Genomic DNA, 25,389 nt, shown 5'->3' with positions numbered 1-25,389 from the left:
CATTAAATGGTGGTATGAAATGGAAAAATCAAGATTTAACATTTTTTGGGACCTGGACTTTTTTCTGCATGTTCCCAAGAGCAGAGGTTCTCTTTGGGTGAACTGAAATGACAGTGAGAGCACACACAAGCTGAGGTACAGCTCCTCCCTCAGGGAAGAGCTCTCAGGACGCAGAGGCCTGGAGCAATGCTCACAGCCTGCAGAGGGAAAAGAACTCATTCTGCTGCTGCAGGGCCCGAGCAGTGACCAGGAACAGCAGGTTCTCCCCTGCCAGTGCCTCAGTGCCTGGCGCAGTGGGTGCTGTGCCCACAGCCAGCTCATGTCCAGCAGCAGTGGGCAGGGAATGAGGGTGAGCTCAGAGCCTCCACTGAGCAGAACCACATGTGGGAACTGTGCTGTTTTACTGTAGCCTTTATTAACAGGATCATAGAATGGCTTGGGTTGGAAGGGACATTAAAGATTGTCCAGTTCTAACCCCGTGCCATGGGCAGGGACACTCACCAGGATGCTCAGAGCCCCTTCCAGCCTGGCCTTGAACATTCCACAGGTGGGTCATCCACAGCTTCTCTGGGCAACCTGTGCCAGTGTCTCACCATTCTCACACTAAAGAATTTTTTCCTAATATTAATTGCTCTTCCTAGTATTCATGACTGCCTGCATGTTGTATTTAAAGCAACAGAGGTACTCACACAGCCAACAGGCATAAAGCCTGCTAGAACTGAGACCTTGTGGATAAATTGAGTCCTGTGGAAAAAAGGTTTTGCCGTGGGCCACCACAGGTACAGTCAGGGCTGAATTGCTTCATTACCTTTGCTCTGCTTTCCCAACTTGTTTTTCCTTTCCTTGCCATCCTGCAGCATTGCTAACACTGTTACTTCCTTTTAACTGCTACCTCAATTCTCTGTCCTGGCCCAAATATGGGGAAAGACTTTTCTCTCCCACGGAGGTATTTTCCCAGCAGTGCAGGAGCTGAGTCCTGTCAAGTGCTCGGTACTCTAGAGCACATTCCCATGGGATTTAGCACTTCAGAGGGCTGAGCCCATAAAACCAGACAAGCAAGGACTGATGCCCATTTCCACATGTAATAGGATCCTATTCTAACCTCAAGGTAGTGCAGATGTTTTTGTTTTTCTTCCTTTTCCCTCTTGTATTCACATGGTGGATTGATGGGATGGGGCATTGCAAAAGAAATGGGTTTATGGTAGTGCAGGAATGCGAGCAATTAGCACACAAGGGGAAAATAAGAGTGCCTGCCACAATGTGGACATTCAGAGCCTGATCCAAAGGTCCTGTTATTCAGCCATGGCAGGAATCAGTGTCCAATTTTTCATGCTTTTTCAGAGATTGTTAAATCTTTCATGGATACAAATTTTTTTTGCTAAAGCTGTTTTAGTAAGATTCTTGCCAAAAGGTTTATGGTAGAATGTAATGGAAAGAAAAATATATTTCTAAGCAGTGGTTATTAAAATCTGAGTTAATTTAATGTCTTGTACTTTTGTTATTTCTTGACAATTTTTATTGAAGATTTGTCCCTTTCTGTGCATTTTTCCCTTGAAATGCCCCTTTACTGATTGTGGAGGGCTTGGTTCAGCCTGCATGGGAGAAGTGGCCTGAGCAGCAGTTAGCCAAAGCTAGAGCCAGCAGCTCCCATGGTCTTGCTATTCAGGGGAAGTTATTTATGGAAAATAAAATGTGGCCATCCTGTAGGTGATAAGAATTAAGTGCCTGTGCCCTGAGTGAGAAAAATGGGAACCATTTCCTTTTGTGTATTCAGCTGGGCACAGCGTCTCCACTGTGCAGTCTCTGGCTGGCTGGCAGAGCTGCAGGTAAATGCCCTCTCCCTGTCCTGCCCCATGGGAGTTGGAGCTGCTGGCCTCAGTAAGATAACGTGGAATAAATCACACCCCAGACTGCAAATGCTGTTCTGAGGTGTGTTCTCCATGGCACATGCACCAGACCTGTGCCTCAGCTCCCAGCAGTGGGCTACACTCTGCCCCATTTGCAGCACCCCTGGCTCTCAGGTCTCCTTGCCTTGCCTGGGATTTTTAGTTGGGATTTTTCTCCCCCTCCTGTGCCTTTAGCAATACATCTGCAAACAAGCAACTACAGACTCAGCATGGGCGCAGGCAGAGAGTTGTGGCATCTGATTAACAAGGTCTCCCTGAGTAGGCAGAACTCGGTAATGAAAATGACCTTAATGAAAGATGTTTGTTTCTCCTGCTGCTGCCACAGAGGCTCGAGACCCCAAGGAGACGGAGGCGCAGCTGCTGCTCATGCATTACAAGAATGTGATCTCAGGACTGAGGGGATTATGCCCTGATGCTGGCTTAGGCCACTGAGGGAAGAGGTCTGAGCGCTCTGTGCAGCTTCTGTTCCCACTGCGGCATCGCCTCTGGTCTTTGGCAAAATTAAATATTTAGGATCTTTCCATCTTGCTTATTTCCTCCTGCTTTTAAATTCCTTTTTATCCATGTTGGCAAGATGCATCCAGCTGCACCTTTTTTCTCCGCTGTTTCAACAACACTAGATGTATGGGAGGAATAAAAGGGACTATTATCCCTCTAGTAACAAACACGAGTGAAAACCAGAGCTCTGACAAATCTACAGTGAACTTTGGCACAGCACTGCAGCACTGACTGTATAACTCCATTTATCTGAAGGTCCCTGGGAACACCCATAATCTGCAAATAACTGTTAAGAAAATCAGTGGAGCTGGCAGAAGACTTTGAGGAAACTGCTCTTTGCTTCTCCTGCCCTGGAGAGCAGCAGAGAGAGGATACCAGCTGGTTTTGGCAGGACTACACTCCAGCGAGCAGGGTGACATTAAAGCACTCTGCTTTGCAAAGCTTCCTGGCGTGTTCTGGAGCTGAGGCTTGCAGACTGCAGCCTTTGTATGCTTTAGTCCCAGGGATATAACTGGGCTTCCAGTAATCACGGTATTAACTTTTCTCCCTGCCTTTCTAAAGCTTTTGGTATTGTGACAGTGATTTTGACTGGTCAAGGGTAAAATGAAGCCCACATAAGTATGATGCAGCGGGAAGAATTTTATTCTCTAGCTGTGACGCAGATGCACCAGCTTTGTGTTTAAAAACAGCTTTTGTTGACAAGGTCATCTAATGTGCCATTCTAACCCAATGTTGGTCTGAGCTCTTGCAACTAAAACTGCCAGTGGGTAGGGTTTTTTTCCCTAGCAAACATCCATCTTTTTAACTGTATAGGATTAGAAAAGTCAGTAAGTCAGATCTACCTCCTGCTCAGTTGTGAGCCCTCCTGCAATTTGTTTAACTACCCACCAGCAAGAGAATTGTGAAAGCTGGATTTCATGCACGCTGACTGCTGAGTATTTACAGCATTTATCCTTAAATTGTGCTTGAAGGAGCATGTAGCTAATTAAAACCCAAGATTCACCACACCTTTAAAACTGCATTTTCTTCCAGGAGACATCTTTCAGTGCAGCAGTACACTTTTCACTTCATTTGAAGCAGAACACAGTAATTCTTGCTAGGTTGTTTTAAGGTTGTTCACTCAGTAAGGAGTGAAAGAACCAGTACTTATAAGTGGTGTTGGTGTGCCGAGTAATCTGGTGACTAGTAGCAGTCTTGCTACTGGCCATGCTGTTTTATTTCTGGTTTTCATGGGTTTTATTGTAGTGGCTTTGGTTCCTACTCATGAGAGGGAACCTTTCCATTCCTCTGTGCTCCATGGGATGTCTGTGCCAGGGTTCTCTCCTGCTCCTTGGGGTACTGTGTTGGAGCCATGCGTGAAAGGCCAGGAAAGAAACTGTGCATCAGTTCCCCATCTGCTCTCATCTGATTAGAGTGTGAAGCCTCCAGAATCAGTCTTTCCCCTTGCCATGTCTCTGTGAGCAGGAAAGCCTGCAGGTTTCAGTTCCCAAACCCTTTGCCCAGTGGCTGGCCCTGCCTGGCAGCAGTCCATCCCTGTCTGGTGAGAAAGGAAGCAGCCGGCTGCCGCTGGGGCCCCGCTCGCCCAGGGACCAGCCTCACACTTCCCTCCTCCTGCTGCACAGAGCCTGGGGCCCTGCCTGGGCACCTGTGCCACTTCTTCTGGGGAATGAGTTTTTCAGGCTCCATCTGAAGGCTTCAGTAGCTGTTTGTTGTGTGCTTTTTAGGGATGCCAGCATTCCCTGGCCCAGGCACCACATGTAGGTGTTCTCAGGCACAGCTCCTCATCCTTATGTGTCCTTGTGCACTGAAATCCACCTCGCCGTGGAGCCTGTCCTTCTCTTGGCAGTGCTTCCTGAAGCACCAGGACCTCATCCCTATGTCCCTGTGCACTGGAATCCTCCTGGCTGTGGAGCTTGTCCTTCTCTTGGCAGTGCTTCCTGAAGCACCAAAGTTCAGCAGGTTGTACAGCTTGCTAAACAGCCTGTGAAAGCCTGGGGAAAAAGATGTGTAAAATATCTGAATTCCCTTGCTTAAGCAGTGAATTCAGTACAGCTTTCATGCGAAACCAGCAGAAATTCTGTACTTGTGAAGCAGGACAAACATGGCCAGGGGCTCTTCTCTGCAGTACTCCCCCCTGGCTCCTGCCTGCTGCCCTTGTCCCCAGGCAAGGAAAATGGAAAAGCTTGGCTAGAAAAGACCACAAATGGCTTGTAAACAAAAGGAAAGGTTTGTTTTGCTTAGAGCTTAGAAACAGCATGCAATCCCAATGTTACATTGTACGTCTTGAAAAAGCTGCTTTAGTAGGGAATACTGTTTTTAAAAAATACACGTGGCATCACTGTATTTGTTTATTATAAAGCAGTGCTAGGAGCTTATGCAGACAACTATGTAGTGTATAGACCATAGTAAATAGAAAATATATTTTCCCTGTGCTGTTCAGTACATTGAAGCATTACAAAAGCTGTAATAGTCTCCTTTCAGATATTGTTTTGTAGTTAATATTGTTACAATTAGTTTTATGCCATGTTTTCTTTCTGCTTCCTCCCTCTACTTGTAATTTTTCCATAGTGGGTTGAGAGTGAGGGGAGAAGAAAAGTTTTAAGGAATTTTTTATTGTTTTTTGGGTTATTAATTTACAAGTGGACATTTTTCATATGTAGGGCAGCTACAGTATCATTATGTTTGCTTTTCTTATATGAAAGATATAAGCACAAAAAATTGATATTTTTGAAGCATCAAAAGCACCCAGGTTTGGAAATAGGACTTTGTGAGGTAAAGTTAGCAAAGCTCTTTTGGAACATAAGTTCATGACTGCCAGCTGGGCTCAGACTCTAAACTAATGTCATTTATTTATGATTTAAGCAATGATTCCTTTAAGTGGAATTAAGTCACTGGCATAGCAGCTAGGAAACTGCTTTTACATTTATTTACACTGGTGCTATAAATTGCTGGTGCTACAAGAAGCGATGGCTGGAGTGCTGCTGATCTCAGTAAGTCATGGACCGGGCTGCCCAGGTGCCTCGCCACGGTGGCACCGTGCCGGGCAAAGTGTCACGTAAGACAGCTTCTTTCATCGTGTAAGTGCTGAGAAGCCCTGTCTGTCTTCTGTGTTTGTGTTTAAAACCTCGTGTTTAGCAAGCTAGAGGCAGAGCTGTCTTTTTAAGTCCCAAATTTCCCCTTTGTTAGACCGTGTTTCTCCATGTGCCAAAGCAGAAACGCTGCTGAGTTTCACTGAGAAGCTGTGAAAAGCTAAGGGGTGTCTCACAGGGCTCAGACTGACCACTCGATTTTGTTACCCAGAGAGTTCCTGACATGCATTAGTTAATAAGAGTGTGTGTTAATTAGTTAATAAATAGTGTGCTAGGAGCTCCCTACAGGCTTTAAGGAAACATCTTGTAGGACGAATGCACAGGTATGGCATTGCTAAATGAACGAGGCTTTCCAACAGTTCGTGTGGCATAAAGCAAACTGTTACATAAAGTTGAAGCTAGCATGTGCTTGTTGCTTGGTTTGGTGTGGAAATTTGTGTGGGTTTGACAGAATATAGGCTCTATTGCTAATCTTATAACACATTCTTTAGGGTGAGGAAGCAAAAAACATTCCTGGTGAATCTGTAACAGAGGAACAGTTTACCGATGAAGAAGGCAACGTCATCACGAGAAAAGTAATCATGAATTACATCACTGCTCTGAGTCTTTGCTTTCAAGTAACTTCTTTTAACATACTTTTTCACTTTAGAATCTAGGAAAAAAATAAAAATCGATGCTTTTCGTGTATTGCTTCCCACAGATCACCCGGAAGGTGGTGAGACGTGTTGTTATCCCCCATGAGAGGAAAGTTGGTGAAATGGTAATGCCACGGGGACTACCAGCAAGTAACAGTAGGCTCAGAGGGTTGTGTTGACTGCTAGAAAGTGCTGCTAAAGGGCTGGAGGTTTGCATTTAACAAGAAGCCTTGGCAAAAAGTGCAGTGCTTGCAGTTACTGGCAAGTTGTGTGTTGGGATCATGGGACAGGGGCAGCATTGGGGTGCCCGGCTGAATTCTGTCAGCTCAGGGCATCCAGGTCTGTTCTGTAAAACAGGCAGCAGGTCTGAGCTGTGTGTTTGGGGCCTGCTTTGTGCCATCAGGTTGAGCAGTGTCTGTGTGTTTGGTTCAGCCCTTGCAGAATCTGTGCCTTGCAGCTGTAGGTGGATTGTGTGGCTTTTCCACCGACCCAGAGGAATGAGCTGAAGTCTGATCCCAGTGGCCTCTCGCTCACCTTGGTGTGATACCCCTGGTGCTGGTGACTGAGGTTTGCAGGATTCAGGTCAATGAGAACATACCCAAGCACTGGTATCCTTCACAAGCAAGCACCAAGACAGGATTTTGTCCCTGGGGATCAAAATTGGAAGGCTTCTGCAGGCCTGGACGATGCCCAGCTTTATCACCCTGACAGCGGGAAGAGTAGGACTATTGTGTGCCAGCACACCCCAGCCCCTCTTGGGAAGGGCTGCAGTGACAGGGGCAGCAGTGGGCAGGCTGTGCCTCAGCTGTCATCTGTCCCCTGGGGGCCTTGGGGGAATGGGCACTGCCTCTGAAAACAAATGGCTTCAGAGGAGCTCGTGCCTTCTTCCCCAGCACATGGCCCTCAGACATCTCTGCTCAAGTAAAACTGTCACTGGGGCTAATGAAATTCTTGCCTGAGTGAAAACAGATTCAGAAAGGAAGATAACAAATACCCTTTCTTTTCTGGCAATTAAAATAAAGAAAAAGGAAAAAAGTCACAGAAATAAGAGAATGGAAACAAACTTATTTTCATTCCCTCTTTCCTAGTTGTTCACGAAGGAAAAAAAAAATCCTGCCCAGCAAGGGGTAAACATTTTCAATTTGCTGCACTAGATTAGATTAGTTGGAAACTACAAATAGTTACAAATACATCAATGCAGATCACCTGAGGGGTAAATTCTGCCCATAGCCACACATAAACAGATGCCTTTCTCTGATGTGAATGAGGCTTGTGATTACTGGAGAATTTATTTTTAGATGATTATTGAGCTACTTTTAATGAGCAAAGATGAACTTTATTTTGGGGTTTGCTGTTTTAAAGACACTGAAACCTGCTCTGCTTGTCACTGTCATTGGTTTTACTTCTGTGCTGCTTCAGTGGTGGTTTTTGCTGGCTTTCTTCCTCTTGCCTTTATTGTGTTACTAACCTGCTCACTTTGAAGCACAGACGTTGTGAAACATCACAAGAGCAGGCACAGGCTCTGCTGTGGGAGTGCCCACCAGCTTGGCTGAGCAGGAGGACAGCTGGGAAGGGGATTTTTTCCCTGTCAGTGGCACTGGCCCCCGTGCAGTTGGCAGCAGGGGCTGTGCCAAGGACCCACTGCCAGCCGGGCACTCCAGCCCAGGGGTCAGGCCGAAACTGTAGAGCTGTGTTTTCTACTTGAAGATGATATTTCAGACCTGTGCTTTTGCAGCTCAGCAGAGTGGGTAAATAGATTGTGTGTATCTTTGAAATGAAGTGTTAATGTGATTTAACTGCTTTTTACTTATCCTGTTACAGCAAAATGTGTATCCTGTTTTTGGAAGCTGGTTTACAATTACGAGGGCTCTCTGCAGACTGTGTTAATGTTTATACTTTTCCTTTAAAGCAGGGAGAAGCTTATAAGGTTAAGACAAAGAAAGAAGTCAGACACGTGGAGAAGAAGAGTTACTCATGAAAGCTGAAAGCCAACCACTGAACGGTGAGTGTGATCAATTTTCTTCCCTTGTTGAAAGCTTTTGCCAGCATGGGGAACAGCACTGGGCTGCACAAAGGCTTGCCTCTGCTGCCCTGACTTTGCTTTCCAGCTGCACACCTGAATAGCTGGCCCTTGATCTTGTAAGCAGAAAATGACCTTGTGTTCACATATAAAAATTAATCTTTATATATCTATATTCCACTTCTTGGAAAATAAAACAAAGCGATACTCAGGCATGTGTAAGATTTCTCGGAATTTTACAGTGTTTGTAATACATAGAACTATCTAGCCCTAAAAACAAACACAAATAGTAAAGGAGCTGCACACAAATAAACTAGGAGTGAAATGTTTCTTCCACTGTCAGACATGTGATCTGAGGGCAGTTATGCAAGTCAAAGTCCTTGTAAGTGAAGTGTCTCAATATTTATCAACAAATAGTCCCTACCAACTGTTCCTTGTGAATTTTATTGATCCAGCCTTAACGATCGTAGCAAGGCAGCAGCTGATGGTTTAAGGGCTTCCCAAGCTAAACCCAAATGCACAGACTGAGACACCCTAGCAGGGCACTCTGTACAGATGTGAAGAAAAGAAGCCAGAGGCTGCTTTCTCTCACTGACACAGCTGCACACAGAGATGTGCCTGTGTGTCTTTCAGTGCTGGTCCATCAGTCGTGGCTCCAAGTGTGTAGGTTTAGCATGGATGTGTCTTTTTTCTGCTCTTCTCTCTTGGCTTTGCTGGGTTTCAGGAATTGGACAGAGGAAGAGTTTATGAAGTGCAAGACTGTGTATTATCCTTTTACTGTACATATGGTATAGGATTGACTGTAAGAACAGAATAAACAGGACCTGGCAAATAGACCAGATAGTGAGGAAAGGACAGACAGAAGCAGAGTCTCTCTGGAGTCACCAGTCCCTTCTAACTGATGCAATGTAAGGTAGCCCCTACAGCCCCCTGGCCCTACAGGTGCTCTGTGCATGTGAGCAGAGCCATTTGGACAAACAGCACTCAGTGTGTGGGATCTAGCTGAGGGATTTAGGGGATCAAGCCCCAAGGAGCAAGTTCTGTGAGGTGGCTGGTGTGATTTCAGTATCTGGTAAGCACCTACTGCATCCAACTGAATTCCTGCTTTTACTGAGAGTCCTCCTGTGTGTGCTGATAGAATAATACAGCTTCTCGTGACTTGGTGCTCAACATACTCATAAAATATTTATTGTTTGGAAAGAGGAGGTGATTCTTTTGATACAGCTTTCCCCTTTATGGAGCTCAAGCATGTGGGAGTAAAGCAAGCCAAAGCAATGGCACTGTTTATATGAAATTGTGTCCCATGTTGGGTCCCATGCTGCTTCCACTGTCAATCTGCAGGGGCAGAGCAGCAGAAATGTGTAAATTCAGGCATTGAAGGCAATTGAACCCCATAAATTCAAGCATTGAACCCCATAAGCAATGCAGCTGAAGAGCCTGCCAGCGTACTAGTTTGATGCAAAAGACACCAGGGATAAGCATTTATTTTTAAAATAACATTACATAAATTAGGCAGTCTTTGCCTAATGTATGAAACAGTGTGACCTTCAGGAGGCCAGAGTCTGAGCTCCTCAGAATCAGACCTGCTTCCATGACTGCTGATGCATTTCTCCTGTGATTTCCAGTAGGCAGGTCTTCCATGCTGGAGCCCCTGAGGAACTCAGGGAGTCTGCCTTAGATAATGAACCTTTGCTCTGGGGGGAACTTTGTCCTGTAAGATGAATCTCTGTGCTCCAAACTTTGATATGATAAGCATGGCCAAATGAGCACTACGTAATTGTGAGTCTGGTCAAGAGCCCATTAAAAACATTTCATTTGGAGGCAGAAGTGGATGTGTTTTTAGAGGCAGGGCATTCTATAGAAAAACTATTTGTTTTGTAATCACAAAAGACAAAAAAAATCCTGTTGGGCAGGCAGAGGTGAAGTGTTTGAAAATAATCACGATGTTAGCTAGGTTTTGCTGTGGAAATGTCCCTGTCACCACTGCAGATAAGCCCACAGCGAGGCATAGGTTGAAAGGAGAAGCCGAGAACTCGTGCGTGCAGTTCCGCAGGACAGCGCGGTGTGAGCTGCCGTGACTGCTGCAGTGGGAACAGGCGGCTCTCAGCAGCAGGACAGATTTATGGCAACTGTAGATGTGGGCAAGGACAGATTGCTGTAGCGTAGAAGGAGACTGTGAGCACTCCTGGGGGATGTGTGTGGACCTGTGACCTGATTAGTGAGCAGGCATGTCCGTGCCAGCCTGAGCCCTGCCGGCCGCGCTGTGCCCAGGTGCCCGAGAGCTGCAGGGCTTCCACTCCTGCCCTCTGCTGTGTTTGTGCTTCTGCTGTCTGCCCTCTCTGCTGCTGTTGTGCAACACATGTCACAAACTTGCTGTCCTTATGTGCATGGCTCTGTTGGAGGGGTGAGAGAGCAGGAGCTGGACTGTCTCTCCTTGTGCCGCTCATGCAAGCCAGGCGGGAGGGAGATGGATGGCGCTGCTCCTTGTCCCTGCTTTTGTCCTTCACCAAGCCTCCTAAAGGCTGGGTGCTGCATTCCTGCCTCTGCAGGAATGTTCCCTGAGCAACTGGCAGAGGTGGATGTGCAAGGAGAGCAGGTTTTCCATCACTGTGGGGATGCTTGCACACAATGAAGCAAAACGTGCTGTGGAAGCAGCAGCTCTTTCTGTCTGGAGATGATGCTGTTCCTTCCACAACAAAAGAACCTATTCCTTGTCATCAGCGGATCAGATGAGCTGGTGGCATGTCTGGGATGATGAAATGCAGTCTGCTGCAAACATAATTATAAATCAGTTAATGAGCAGTGTGGACATCCATCTGCAGCTGCATTTTCCCCTCACGCTGGAGCTCAGCTAATGCCATTGCCTACCTAGAAGCTGTATGATTTAGCCTATTGCAGAATTCCAATTACATTTCTGTTTAGTCAGGGAAAGGCATGAAACTGATTCTAACAAGATATTTCTGAAATGATTTGTTCTTTGTTTTCTCTCCACAGTGTGCTTTTACTGCCAGTATTCTAGAGGGACACTCACGGAAGAAAAATCAACAGGAATTAAAACATTCACCTATAAAAGTGTGCGTGTGTTTGCTGCTTCCCCACATTAACCGCATGGTTTTTATGCAAAAAGAAAAAAAAAAACATACAAAAAAAATCCCAAACAAAAAAATTAATTTAGCATGAGCCAATTTACAGAGCATGGAAATTCACGTTCATTCACAAGATTGGAGGGTGCTCAGTTACCAATGCAGTGTACATACAAGATGCCATGCTGTTAACAGCTTCTCTCAAGCAGTTTGATGTCATCTCAAAAGAAATAAATTCCTGTGGCCAGAGAGGATGTGCGAAGACGAAATGGTTGAACCATGGAAAGACACTAAAAATACTAAAATCCACAACAGCTCGCCTTATTTTTCTTGGACCCAAACTGTCAGGGTATAAAACACTATTTGTTTCTTTTTTAAACATCAATAGTTTTGCTGTAAATAAATAACACTGTATAAATTCTAACAAAATAGAATAAGTGTTGATAAGGCACTGCCTTTTCGATCACAAACAGAATATTGCAAATGCATTGAGCAGGCTAGGTGTCTCAAATGGCTGCACCTACAGGGATATTCTGGGTGTATCTTCACAGATTCTTGTATATTAGCAATTATAATGTTTGTATATGCAAAATCGCTAGCTTGATTTTAAAAAAATCTTTAAAATCTGCTGCAAATTTAAATGATTCCCAAAATGAGGAATTCTGTAGTTCTGTGAAAATTTTTCTTCAGAGTACTAATATTTTGATGCATGTGTTTCACCTTATTTTGATTAAATCTTTTCCAGTTTTGCAAACACTATTCCGCAACATGAAAAATAAGATTTTATCTGTAAACACAAAGCCCTTCATCTAATATTTGTTGCTGTTGCCAATTTTTCAATGAAATTACCTAAGACCCATAACATATACAGTAGTTGCATTATGGGGAGGGGGGTGCTATCTGTTCTTGCTTTATAATGGGGGTAATGCTTGCAGCTTTAGAAGTGGGTTGGTGCTCTAAGGAGCACAAGTTTGGGATATTTTTAAATGAACTGAAGAGAAATTATTAGCTAATAGACTGGCAGCACGCTGTAAAATTATTACTGTATTGTGTACTGGCTATAAGATGTAGAATCTTTCAGTAAGCCAATCATCTGTAATCATCCTAGCAGTGTAATATTAGGTTGTTAAGGCTGCTGTGTTTTAAAGGGCATTTTTATTTGGTTTTTGGTGAAATACTTTAATTTGTTGATTATATTCATATGGAAACAGCATTCATTGATAATAGCTCTAATTACATATGTATGAAAACAACAAACACTGGATGATCTAGTTGATTATTTAAGCATAAAATAAATTGTGTTAAAACTCTTGGATAACGTGTATTTGGCAGTGTTCTTGTACCCCACAGATGTGAGGCTTCGCAAGGCCAGCAGATATCTGCCCCTGGCTTTCAGCTGCTTTTCCTCTCTGTTTCTTTTGTCTAATCCACCTCTTCATCTTCCCAGTGTGACAGGCCATCACTTGGCAGGCTCTCCCCAGGTCGGGGCAGCAGGAGGAAAATACAGCAGCCAGCAGCACACGCCCAGCAAGGCCAAGGAAAACCCACTCCTGCATTGGAGATTTGGGGAAAGGGCCTGTGCAGCAGGGGTGTGTGCAGCCCTTTCTCCAGCACATGCGAGCTCTGCACCTCCTGTGAATTCTTTTGCCCTGTCAAGAACCAGGAAAAGCACTACCAAAAGCAATTTTCTCCCCAGTATCAGTCAAATCAATAACAGACCCACAGCCCATGAGGACATTAAAATGTGCATCTCCTGTATATTGCATGCACTTCCTGTGTATTATGGGTGATAGACCACTGTATAAAGAATGGCTAAAATAGAGATTTGTAGGCAGCATCAGTACACACACTGCTCTGAACTGCAAGCTTCTGCTCAGGTGCAGTAAATACAGTTTATTATGCAAGGATTTGTTTTACCTGGCTTTTAAGGCAGCGTGAAGATGAGGTACTTCACCCCAGCTTTGGCACCTGAGGAAGCTCCTCTTCTACAGATCCACCTCAGTCTGCTTGTTGTTATCTGGTGATCTCCACAGGGACCTGGTCTCACCTGGGTCAGTCAGCAAAGCTCTTCTGACTGTGATGAACAGCAGCACTTGGAGAATGTAACAGGTTGGTTCGTCAGTGTCTCTGAGTTATTAGGGCCACTGGCTTTTGAAGCAGTGATGGTAAATGAAGTTTTCATCGTTTGAGCAGCCAGTCTGTGTTGTAATGTATGTTTTGCCTAGGTCAGGACACTGCTGGTGCTGGTGCAGTGCTGGTGGTTCAGGTCCTTATGCCAAAGTTTGGAGGACAAATGCCACTTACGCCACAGAGAACAAGTGCATCTTCCTGCAGTTCACAGTCCGACAGCAGCGATCATCCTGCAGCCTCGCCATCCAGACACCTCCTTCCCTCCCCTCCAGCATCCTGACCAGCTGAATGAGAAAGAGTGTTTTCAGGAAATGCTGTGAAATGTATAGATATAATATACCGTGATTGTACAGGTAAAGGCCGTGGTGACAACCAGCAGGAAGGCAGGAGCTGTACTGCAGAAGAGCCTCTCTCCAATCAATAACAGCATCCAAAAGGCAGCGTTTTGTTTGACTCATCTCTTCCTCTGCCTGGTTCCCTGTCAGTGCCAGGTGCTGGTGTGGAAAGAAGCTGTGCCTGTCCCCGGAATGGCAGCTCTGGCAGGCAGAGGCGCTCCTTGTGCAGACAGAGAAGCCAGGCTGCCTGTGCAGGTAGCAGTGTGCAGGTGAGTCTCACAGCTCTCCTGCCCGTGCTTTGTGTGGCAGCTCCGTGCTCTCACCTGTCACAGCACACTCAGGAGCTGCCGGCTCAGCTCAGGGCTCTGAGGGTGCTCCTGCAGCCCAGCCCTGTCACAGTGAGCAAGCTGTGACCACAACAGCCTCTCCTGGGCCGGCACTGACAGGTCCCGCTGCGGCAGGTGCCAGTCCCCAGCTGCTGCTGCACGGGCACACCTGTGTCACAGTTTGCTTCTCCCTTAAATACAAAGAGACAACAGAGAACAGGAAATCTGCAGCTAAATTCACAGAGTTTACAATTTCATACTAAATGCTGCACAAACAGGATTTTCAGGGTGTTGGTTTTGTTTTGCACTGAGTGGTTCCAACAGTAGCTGAGGATATTTGGGAAAAAACAAGGTTAAAGTGTAAGTGGTCATATGAGAAGGAAAACAGAAATCTTGCCAGAACTAGCAAATGGCACAGACAGCTCTGGAGTGAGAGAGGACCCTACCTAAATGTGCAATTTTGTCTTTTTTTTTTTCCTTCATGTTTTCCTCAGTGGGAACATTCCCCTTAGAGGCAAAATTGTAAGTCATGGGACTCTGATTGCATCTATTAAAATAAACTTGATTGCTAAATAGAATGTTATTTTCATCCTTTGATATTTGATTTAGCACTAATTAATAATGCTGCAGAGTATCCTACCGTACTTTTCCCATTTCTGAAAGAATATCAATTACATTTTATTTGTGGCCAGTAACAATTTTAATGTCAGAAATTCTAAGAGCTCCCGTAGTGTGGAGCCAACATTAGTGGGATAAGTGGCAGTCACTTGCAGGATTGCAGCACCTTGCTAATTAATGCTAATTTCCTGAGGGTTTGTTTAACACTGGCTTTGTCTGTAGCACACACTGTGCAGGAAATCGAGGTGCTCTGCTGGGGAGGCCACTGCAGCCTGGGATGTGGGGCACATGCTCCCAAAAACCTCTCCATGCCCTCTAGAGGAGGAGTTTAGCAGGACCAAGTCGATAACATTTGGTGAAACTTCATGAAGCCCATCAGTGGCAATTTTATCAAATTTTTATACAAGCTCAGTGATGCTGGGCAGGGTGTTGGCAAAGGGCTTGGTTGTTGTCCGAGCCACGTGCATGATGTATGGAAAAGCTGTTGCTGATCCATTGCATTCTTGGCCTCGGGGTCGTGTGTGGGGAATGCAAACAGAACCTCTGTTTTCAGAGCAGATCCTGCCAAACTGGGGCTGGAGGAGGAGGAGCTCCTGGTTCAGCTTGCCTCCAGCCCCCAAGTGAGCAAGGGAGGGAAAAATGGTCTCCTAGTGCACAAGAAAATACTCTTGCTTGGTTGAAAGTACAGCAGTTTTCTGATGGAGATGTGGACCCTTTAGCCTCAGCCTGCTACAAAATGCTTGATGTAAAAAATAGTCCATTACTGGGAGAGGAAAAGGTTAGTAAAGGACAGAAAAATGAGCTGCTCAAGGAAAATCTATGTATGTGCCACATTTTTCATAACTGCTGATGCTAAAAACAGCATGCAAATTGTGCATGTCTTTATTTATTTGACCCGGAGTCCTGGACAATGGTGAAGATTTATCATAAAAGTTTTGTTGGTACTTTTCCCACCACACTAATGTTCAATTATTGAGAGCCATTTGGGCTATAAAACAGCAAAGTACAGCAATCCCCTGTTCACCAACTTCCTTGGAAGGCTTCCAGGGGATGGGTATCATCATCACATGGCCAGACCAACAGAACCAACCTGGTATGAACTCTGAACAAATTCCCTGGGGAGAACAGGGATACAAAATCAAAGCCCCAGAGCTGAAGATGCATTAGCTACTGGCTGGCTACCACACAGCACATTTTCATAGTCAGATACTCCATCCTACTAAGAGACTTCTTTCCTAATACAGCTTTCTGATTAAATAATTGCTGGTCAGAAAAGCAAAGCAGCATGACATTATTTTAATCTAAATTGCTTGTTAGAAAACATGTTTTAACTTGCATCAATAGATGTCTTAATCCACAATTTGGGGTTTTTCTGCTCATATAAATATCTTTCAAACCAAGCTTTCTCCCCTTCTACAACCTCTCCACATATGCACTCCATTTCCCCCTTTCAATATTCCCTTGTGTACAGTTCATGTTCTTTTTAATGCTGCTTCAGTTTATTTTCCTAGCAGTATATTTCATTAATTGCATTTTTCTACAACTTTGTCTTTCCATTCCTTCTTTCCCCTCCACCCCCCCCCATTTCAGTCAGGTACTCTGAGTACGGTGCAGACTTTTTTCCCTTAGGTTAATTAGCTGCAGTTGGCCTTTTCCTCTTCAGTCTATAACTACTGAATATTTTAATGAAATTGTATTCCTATAGAAGGTCTTCCAGCCGATTAATGGACCTCTGGAATTACATTAAGGATTACATTAAATCTCTGAATATACCTCTTCTAACCCCTCACACCTAGAAATGTGTTTTATACAATATTTCTACTGTTGATGTGAGTTTATGGAACACTGTTTCTAATTGCCCATTACCTCCTGTAAGGATAGTTTCTGTGAATAAATCCCTGTTTTATTATTTGTTTTTCTTGATTGGTCTGCTCTCCTGCTATAACAGTGCTGGTGACATTTTCATAGTCTTTATTTCTACAAACACCTTTCCTTTCCCCCTTACAGTTCTGCGTTTATTTTTTATGCAATAAAAAGGTACTGAGGCAAGGAGGGTGGGGACCTTGTCCTGCAGGTGCTGTGGTGGTGGCAGGCTGGTTATGGTGGCTTTTCCTGTGATGCCAAGCCCCTCACAGCCTGCAGTGGGGACCAGGAGCAGGGGCACCTGAGCAGCCCTGTCAGTGGGGCAGCCTCTGCTGTACGTGTCTTCAAAAGGGGGTTTGGCTAATTTTGCTCATAGCACATATTTACACTTTTTAATTGATTTGGTTAACATCCTACAGAAGTGAAAAGCATGTGATTTTTAATTTTGGGGGGGTGCTAATTAGGATAACATTTTCTGTCCCTGTTTAATGTATTAATTAGGAGTAGTTGGCTGTAATTGTAATTAAATATACAGGTGCTATTTTTTAAATGACAGAACTGCTGTTGCAACAAGAAGGATGCCATCTCAGATCTAAACATCCAGGGCCCTTGAGTTTTCCTCCCACTCCTGCACTGACTCAGTGTTTGTCATTGGGCAAGTAACTCAGCTTCCTACCTCCCTTCCTTGCCTTCCAGGGCTATTGTGTGAATTAATTAGATAATGTTTCAGCATGGCTTTGAACTAGAGAGAGCCACAGAAGTGCCAAGTTATCATTCACTGTTATGAAAGTCAGCGTGCTGGCTGGGAGTGAGACCTCTGATGCCAGCCCAGCAGAGAGAGAGGGACAGCAAAAGTGGCTGGAGGAAAGCTCCCCTTTTGCCTCAAGATCCCTCATCTCTGCAGCTGCTGTCTGCAGCACCCCAGAAGTGCTCTGCACCAGATCTGCCTGGTGTGATCCCAGGGATGCAGCCCCTATCTGAGCCTATCCAGCCCAGCTGCTGGGCTGAGGATGCTGCCTGCACCTCCCTGTCTGTTTTCAGGCTAATTTTAGTGTCTGAAGGAGCAGAGGACACGTCCTCTGAAAAATTATAGTGCTCCAAATCAGCAAAGCACTTAAGATTAACATGGATAGGTCTGAAGAGTGGCTTAAGGTTAAGCACGCTGTGGGGCTTGCTGGGTAAGATTAGCCTGTAGCAGATGTGTGTTCTGCTGATTCAGGCCTTCAAAATATTTAGGCCTTGATTCAGCAAGACTGAATGCTCAAATGTGAGCAGTCCTGCTGAAAGCAGTGGAGAAAACTGGCTGATCAGAGCTGGGCAGAAGGATGGAGTGAGAACATTGAGGTATAAACCTGCTAGTTTAGAAATTAGTTTCATTTGAGGATGTGCACAGAGACAAACCAGCTTTGCAGCTCTTGCCTATGCTGTGGAGGTTGTGCATGAAGTAACATTTCCTCATGACCCCGTGGTGTCCAGCCAGCTTCCCAAATATCAGCACACCTATTTGAAAGCAATTCTGGTGAAATGCAACTACCTGTCCAAAACAGCGCTTGCTATTTTTTGGATCCTATTTTGATGCCTCAAGGGTTTTATTCCACAGCCCTTGCTGGTGGAAAGGCTCAGCCTGGGCATGGAGGTGGCAGCTGCCCAGGTGGTCAGGCTTGTGTGCCCCTGCAGAGCCAGGGTTGCTGCAGGGACATCTTAGGACAGCACTGAGAAAGGTCTCATGAGACCTCACAGACATCCTCAGCTGCTCTGTGCATCTGCGGCAACATCTCTTGAGGACAATGCTCTTGTGTTTGGAAGAAATCCCAGCCTAACTAAGCCCAGAGATGGGAAATCCAGCTGAGGGGCAGCCAGGGTGGTCATGAGGCTTAGTGGCTTTATTACATGTTAATGTCATCGCCAGGATCAGTGTGGAGGCAATGGAATGCTGGAGTGTGCCTCAGCTTCCACAGGACTGGCAAGGGGATGCAGGACCTTTTCTAGCCTGAAGAGCCCTGAATTGATGCCTCCTGATGGGGCTGAGGAAGAGCTCTGGGTCTCTGCTGGGATGGGGACTCCCACTTGCCCCCCTCTCCATTCTGAGCCCTGTTTGGGGCAGCGTTGTGTGCCAGGGACAGACACACGGACGGAGATCAGAGGAAACAGTTTCCAAAGCTCAGAACTAGGAACAGCCCTTTTCTTGTGATTAAGAGACCAAAAATAAAACGACCTGCACTTATATTCCCAGGCAGGTGAAAAGAATAATTACTTTACAGAGATGGAATTCCTCCATATATTAGAGCCATTAAAAAGAGTAAAATTTGAAATTTACTATGGCACGGAACAAAAAGGTAGTGCAGTTAGAGATAATGAAATCCTTGCTTGCCACTAATGGAAGAATTACTGTTGTTAAAGACCCCTTCATAAATAATTGAGAAACCAATTATACAGTCTTGGGGACTAATTTATCCAGGAGCAATGCAGACCATGTTTTGCCATGGAATAAGTGGCACGAGTTCTCTGCTATAGCTCGCTGCTGCTCTGCAAAGAAATAGTAAAAAAAAGAAAGAGAGAAAGAAAAAGGAGAAAAAAAAGAAAGAAACTAATGTACTTATTAATCAGGAAATGCACTATCAGCAATGAGAGATGGGTGTCCATATATCTCAATTCAAGGCGGTTTTGCTGATGTTTGGAGGGCTGCATTAAGATGCCAGTTGGTCTGTGTGCTGTGAGGGGAGCAGGGCTGGCGGCCGGGGCTGCTCCCTCGATCCCGGGGCTCGGCGGATGGGGATCCCCGCTCCTTCTGCTCCGAGCTGCCCTGGGGAAAGGGCCCGGGCCGGGGGTGCAGCCCGGGCAGCGCCGTGAGCCGCTTTGGTACAAAAATCCTTAAATAAAACAAGGTTTGGGGCACTTTGGGTGGTGTGGTGCCACGCACGGGTTTAGCGGTACGATGAGGTGAGTCCCGCGAATGGGCTGTTCGCCCGGAGCTCCCGGTGTGCATTAAATCCCCCCGGGCACATCCCGATATCGGGCTCCGTGTGGGAGAGATGCTCCGGGCACGTCCCGGGAACAGGATTCGGTGTGTAGGGATTCCCCACGGGGAATATCCCGAGTTCTGTGTGTCCGGGATCCCGTATCCTGGCACATTCCGGTCCCGGGCTCGGAGTGTCCCGGATCCCCGCTCCTGGCACATCCCAGTGGGTTCCAGTGTGTCCCGGATCCCGGCACGTGCCGGTGTGTCCCGGTGTGTGCCGGATACCCGCTCCTGGCACATCCCGGTGTGTCCCGGATCCCGGTACATCCCACCGTGTCCCGGCGCCTCCCGGATTCCCGCTCCCGCTGTGTCCGGGCCGGCGCGGTGCCGGCGCGGGCCGCCAGGCGGCGCTGTGGGCGGGCGCGCGGCCCGTCTCGGCGCCGGCGCGCGGCGGGCGCCGCCCCCTGCTCGGGCGGCGGCGGCGGCGGCGCGCGCGGGGCGATGGCGGACAGCGCCAGCGAGAGCGACACCGACGGCGGCGGCGGCAGCGGCGGCACCGCGGGGCCGCTGTCGGGGGGCGGCCCGGGCGCGGGGCCCGGCTGCGGCGCTGCGGGCGGCGGCGGCGGCTCCTCGGGGGGCGGCAAAGCGGGCGGGATCGTGATCTCGCCGTTCCGGCTGGAGGAGCTGACGAACCGCCTGGCCTCGCTGCAGCAGGAGAACAAGGTGCTGAAGATCGAGCTGGAGACCTACAAGCTCAAGTGCAAGGCGCTGCAGGAGGAGAACCGCGACCTGCGCAAGGCCAGCGTCACCATCGTGAGTGCGGGCGGCGCCGCGCCGGGCCCGGCGGGCGGGGAGCGGGGGTGTCCCCGCCGCGGGGTGTCCGCGCAGGGCGGGCCCGGCCCCGGCCGCGGCCTCCCCGCCGGCCCCCGGCTGCCCGCCGGCTCGCCGGGACCGGGCACCCCGGGCGGGCCCGGCTGTCACCGCGGCCCGGCCGCGGGGGACGCGCACAGGTGGGGTCGCCCCGCGCCCTTCGCGCCCCCTCCGGCGCCGGGAGGGCAGCGGCGGCGGAACCGGCGAGGAGCCGAGGCGGTTCCCCCGGCCGGACCCGCGTGGCCGCCCGGCTCCCCGCGGGGAGGCGGCCCCGCCGGCCCGCCCTGCCCGGGGTCCGAGCGGCCGCGGCTCGGGAGGGGCCGGGCACGGGAAGGGCGATGCTCTCCGCTCCCCTGAAGTTTCTCAAAGTAGAGATTTCCACGGAGTTTAAGTAATCTGCGGAGATTACGGATTATCTCTTCAGCCGTCACCTCTTCGGCCACTGTGCAGAGGCGGTGAGCTGCAGGAATAGCGTCTTGCTCATGAGGAAGTGTTTGGTTTGTTTGTAATGTTTTGTTAAGTGCTGCATTTCAGGGTATTTGAAAACTCATATAAATAAGAGTCTTAAAAACAGTGCGAGTAGAGCAGCACTCTGTCCCGGCAAGAGCTCAGCTCCTGGTTTATGAGCACTGTGAGGATAGCTTGGAGTTTAACACCATTTTATGTGATGCTGTTAGGCAGGAATCATCAGAAAAGCGCATATCAAAACACTACAAAAATATTGTTCTGTTCTTCTCTATGAGATTGGGAGTTAGGAGTTCAAGTTCTAGGAATTTTTGGTTATTCAGTGGCTAAAGGGGTTGTTTAGGTATTGTTGGTCATGGCGTGCATGCAGAGTAGGTAACTTGCCAAAGACCTGTTAAAGGTAACTCTGATACTGTCCCGAACATCCTTGCCAGTGCAGGTGGAGATGTTTTAGGCGGGACCAATCCCACCTATGTGTGTGCACTCTCATCTCGTGATTTTTCACAGGGGATGCTTTCCTCTGAGCCTAATGTCTATTTTATTGATACTCAGCTTTTCCATTGTCAGTCCATCTAGCCAAGAAATGGAGCTTGCCTAGGCATACCTCTCATCTGCTCCTAGTAGTAAGCGTTCAGTGTCTAGCAGGATGTGGGCCGGAAGAGTGCATGAAATACAATACAGAAGTAATTTATTCAAGGATGACAAATATAGTGCTAGTCGGGGAAATGTGTGCTTTGTTAATACTTTACGAGAAGAGAATGTGCCTTAATTAGGTAGCGGCGGAGTGCCTTCTAATGTTGAAAGGGGCTAAGGCGCCTTGTCAGTCAGACATTTTCTCTCTGCCTGTTAGGAAGGCACAGCATCTTTCTGAACCCCTGGTAGGTGTTTTGTTTGTAAACAACTTGGAAAAAATGCTTGTGTGCATTACAGTTCTGGCAGTGTCTCTAGGGACTGATCAGCTTACATTTTCATCAGATTTTAATTTATAAAAAGGAGGTATTTTCCTTAAATCTGAAACTCTGCCTGTTTTTGACATCTTGGATAAAGAGAGAGTGTTAGACTTTAATGGCAACCTGTAGGCTGTCTGGAAAACCGACATCTTTAGCTGATGCTGTGGCTTTGGTGTGCTAAACTGTGTACACGACTGAGTAAACCACTTCTAATTCAGCAAGCAGCGAAAAAATGAATGCAAAACATAACTTTTTTTCAGGCCAGTGAGACCTTGTGCTGTGATTTACTTAGTCCATAATGTAAACACTTTTGCAGTCAGAATACTTTGTGGTGTGGCTCTAGCATGTAGGTGACTGGAGATGAGCTTTATTGGAGTGTTGAAATATGTTCCATTCACATGTCAGAGGAATAGAAAATTTTCTGATTGTCTGCCCTGTGCTTCTAAACCCTTTTCAGTTTGCTCCTCCACCCTCCAGCTCCTCGCAGCGTTGCTGTGCTGACAGATGGGCGCTTTGTGTGTTTCCTGTTGCGGGCATTGTAATGACACAGATCAGCTTTGATTTTTATCAAGAGTTGAGGACAAGCTGTGAAGCACAAATGGACCTGACAGGTAGCCAAAATAGCAGGTGAATGACTAAACCTGTGTGCTGTAGGTGAAGGTGACTCCTTGAACCACACAGCTCTTCATCTGCAAACCTTTCACTGGTGCTATTTGAGTTTTTTGTGCAAGGCCACAGCGACTCTGCTTTCTGCAGTTCCCACCATTGTCTCTAATGATTTTGAATATTTTCCCTTTAAAGTTTGCCAGTGATGGTCTTCCTCCTACCTCTTGTGTCCGTGCTGGTGTAAGTGTTAATATGGCATCTCTCTGTGCTTGCAGTATTGTTGGTGTCAGCGTGGATATAGTCAGTTTAGGAATTACCTAAATTGCTTGCCACATAGGATCTTATTAGTTGTATTTGTAGTTCACCCTTGTGTCATAGGGTTGAAAATAAAGTGTTAATTAAGCACAGGAGACCTACATTAAGTAGTTGCACTTGGAAAACTGACTGAGAAAGGTGTTGGCTTGGCAGGCTTGTGTGCTCACTAGCTTCATATGCACTCCCATCTAAAACATGTGAAAACAAATGCTGCTTTCAAGCTGAAATTGGTGAAGCCAGCTTGGACTAAGCGTACACCCAAAAATATGTGCGAGCTGTACTGCTTCCAGTAGCCTGAAATGCAAATGAAGTTATGCTGCTGTTCATGTGCAAGACTGCGAAAGTAAGTAAATACATGTGATAACTTTATCTCACCTGCTATTATTGGTAACAAACGGTGAGAGAGGGAGCAAAGCAGGGAGAAGGCTGGGGGGTATTTCAAATGCTCTCTGGCAGTGCATTACATCAGAAGGTGCAGTTTCAGATCGGATATTAAGGAGAAATTGCAGAAATGACTAAGATCACTCGAGCCATTTGCAGAGGGTTCATTTATATGTATTTAGCAACCTCAGTTGTATGATCTCATGGTGTATTTCTGCAAGGTCTTTTTTAGGAAATGGAACGGCTGGTGCCTAGGTTGGGAAGAAGCAGGCGCCTGAAGATCTGAGATGCTGTGTGTTTGGGATGAGAAGCAGTGAGTTTTGCTTATAGTGTGCACTACCAGAAGTGGATTTCCTGTGTGAATTTGCTTAGTTCTTTGGTGAAAAAGGTCTGCCAAGGAAATGTCATATTTAATGGGCTAAGCCTGGGACAGCACAACTTCTCTAGTTAAATAAGAGTACCTTCAAACCTGGGTGGTGGGGTGACTGCTTTTCAAAAGAATGAATTGCTGCATGTGACAAAAGCTGAAATACTTCAGTTGAGGGTAGGTATGTATTGGTCAGGAAGTTTCTTTTGAAGTTGGTAGAATTTGGATTTTTAGCTCCTTTTTTCCTGCTCTTCTGTATTTAATGTAACCAAGCCATCCTAAATCAGTGAAAGCCATGTAACCTTTAGCTGATACTGGAATCATTTTGGTGTTCTTTCTTATTGCTTTGAACTGGCAGGCATCATATGAAGGGAATGCTTCTAGGAACAAGAGGAATTTTAGTCCCCGACTGCTACATACTTTCTCTAGAATGTTAGATTTGGTAATTTATCTCATGTAAATTGACCTACTATACTGAGACATTTTCTTTGGAGTTAGAAAATTAAAATATAGTAAACCTTATTCTGTTACTTAGTTTTTTAACTGAGGTGAAGATAAAGTCTTTGAGAAGCGTTAATTTTAAAATGTTCCCACTCCAAAATGCCTGGTGTAGCAGTTTTAGTGCATTCTAACAATTTACAAGAACATATTTCTTTAATTTTCCCTGATTTTGCTGTGTAGGGATGAGAATTATCCTAGAATTTGTGGTGCTGTGTGGATCCCCAACAGGATCATCGGTTCGGATGAGGCAGTCTGACCTGAAGTGCTGATGGCATATGCTGGCTTTTGTGAGCTTGCCGTGAGTTCTCACTGTCTGTGGTGCCTCTTGCAGCACCTTCTGCCCGGGAGCACTGGGACACAGGACTGCTGCGGGTTGTGAGTGGCGGTATTTTACTGTGGGACCTCTGCTGCCCTTGTTCCTGTAGCTAAACCTGAGCTCTGCGCTCCCAGCTTAACTCTTGTCATTCCTGGAGTGCTGGCAGAGGGCGGTTGCAGTTCCTGGCTTTTTGGCCTCCTCTGCCATTCTGCAGAGCTGTGTGAACAGCCTCCCACCTGTTGAGAGGAACAATAGAAAAAAAAGCCTTACTCAGCTCCTATTTCCTCACCCCCTACTTAAAGCCTGAACAAAGTTGTTGCTTTCAATAACAGCCATCTCCTGAAAGCAAACAGGCTTTGTGATCAGAAAAATCCTGTGTGCTATTGTGGCCTGTTCGAGTTTTCCCAATGACAACCAGATTTGGATGCTGGAAATAATTAGAATTTTGCATTTTGTTCTCAATGAAGTGTGCAGAGGGATCTGTGTGTGTGCATGAGATCTGCTATTGTGGGTCTTCATGAAAAATGTCAGCCTAGACAGATAGTTTGGGGAAATGAATGGGTGTGCTGTTTTGTCAAAAATCTCCTGCAAAAATGCTTTTTTCTTTTCTGGAGTTTGCACCAGAATTTCAAGGCAGAACACCTGTTCCAGTACAGAATGTGTCTTTTAATAGTAGAAGAAAAAGGGCAGGATAGTCTATCTGAACTGAAATAGGAACCTTTAAAAGGTGCTGATAAGGGCACGAAATCAATTAGTAGCAGAGAGAGGTAAAAAGCAAACAAAGAAAGCAAAAATATTTTTACAGAATGTATCTGTGAATCTGTTATTTACTTTTGATTTTAAAGTAGGTCTTGCTCATGTGAAAAATACTCTCAGTTCTGTGATGTCTTTTGTAGGTGTAAGAAACCTGCTTGGGGCTTTTGTATCCTGCTGTGTCATTTATCACTCCAGTTTGTAGCTGGACTAAGCTGAAAGTAGCTCAAAAATAACTTATTTCAGAAATGCTTTGCTTACCTGCTTTTGCTAAGATTAGCAAATCCGCCCACCGTGGAAGTCCATCTGAAATTTTTCAGGTATGTTTTTTCCAAGAGCAGGCATGTAGGAAATGACTGTCTAGTATTTCAGTTTTACATTCCCTTCTGATTCTCAAGAAGG

The 25,389-nt window shown here is 46.3% G+C and overlaps 2 protein-coding genes across 7 annotated transcripts in view; both read left to right on the top strand.

Moving 5' to 3' along the window:
- The window catches only part of ANK3 (ankyrin 3), a 335,607-nt gene extending 323,057 nt beyond the window's left edge, over positions 1–12,550 (top strand). For 3 of the 6 annotated variants that reach the window (XM_063164024.1, XM_063164030.1, XM_063164028.1), the window contains 4 exons: positions 5,986–6,069; positions 6,195–6,254; positions 8,039–8,131; positions 11,144–12,550. In XM_063164024.1, the coding sequence (XP_063020094.1) occupies positions 5,986–6,069; positions 6,195–6,254; positions 8,039–8,107 (213 nt within the window). In that variant the 3' untranslated portion in view covers positions 8,108–8,131; positions 11,144–12,550. The remainder of the gene's footprint in view (positions 1–5,985; positions 6,070–6,194; positions 6,255–8,038; positions 8,132–11,143) is intronic. The other 3 variants (XM_063164029.1, XM_063164025.1, XM_063164031.1) reach the window with 1 other exon arrangement.
- Positions 12,551–19,964: 7,414 nt separating this feature from the next.
- Positions 19,965–25,389, top strand: part of CCDC6 (coiled-coil domain containing 6) — a 48,194-nt gene continuing 42,769 nt past the window's right edge. Inside the window, exon 1 of the mRNA XM_063164023.1 lies at positions 19,965–20,276. Coding sequence (XP_063020093.1) covers positions 19,965–20,276 — 312 coding nt within the window. The remainder of the gene's footprint in view (positions 20,277–25,389) is intronic.

The sequence above is a fragment of the Melospiza melodia genome, chromosome 9 (genome assembly GCF_035770615.1).
Source record: "Melospiza melodia melodia isolate bMelMel2 chromosome 9, bMelMel2.pri, whole genome shotgun sequence".
Taxonomy (NCBI): domain Eukaryota; kingdom Metazoa; phylum Chordata; class Aves; order Passeriformes; family Passerellidae; genus Melospiza; species Melospiza melodia.
Note: the sequence above shows the minus strand (reverse complement) of the source record. Positions and strands in the feature narration are given on the sequence as shown.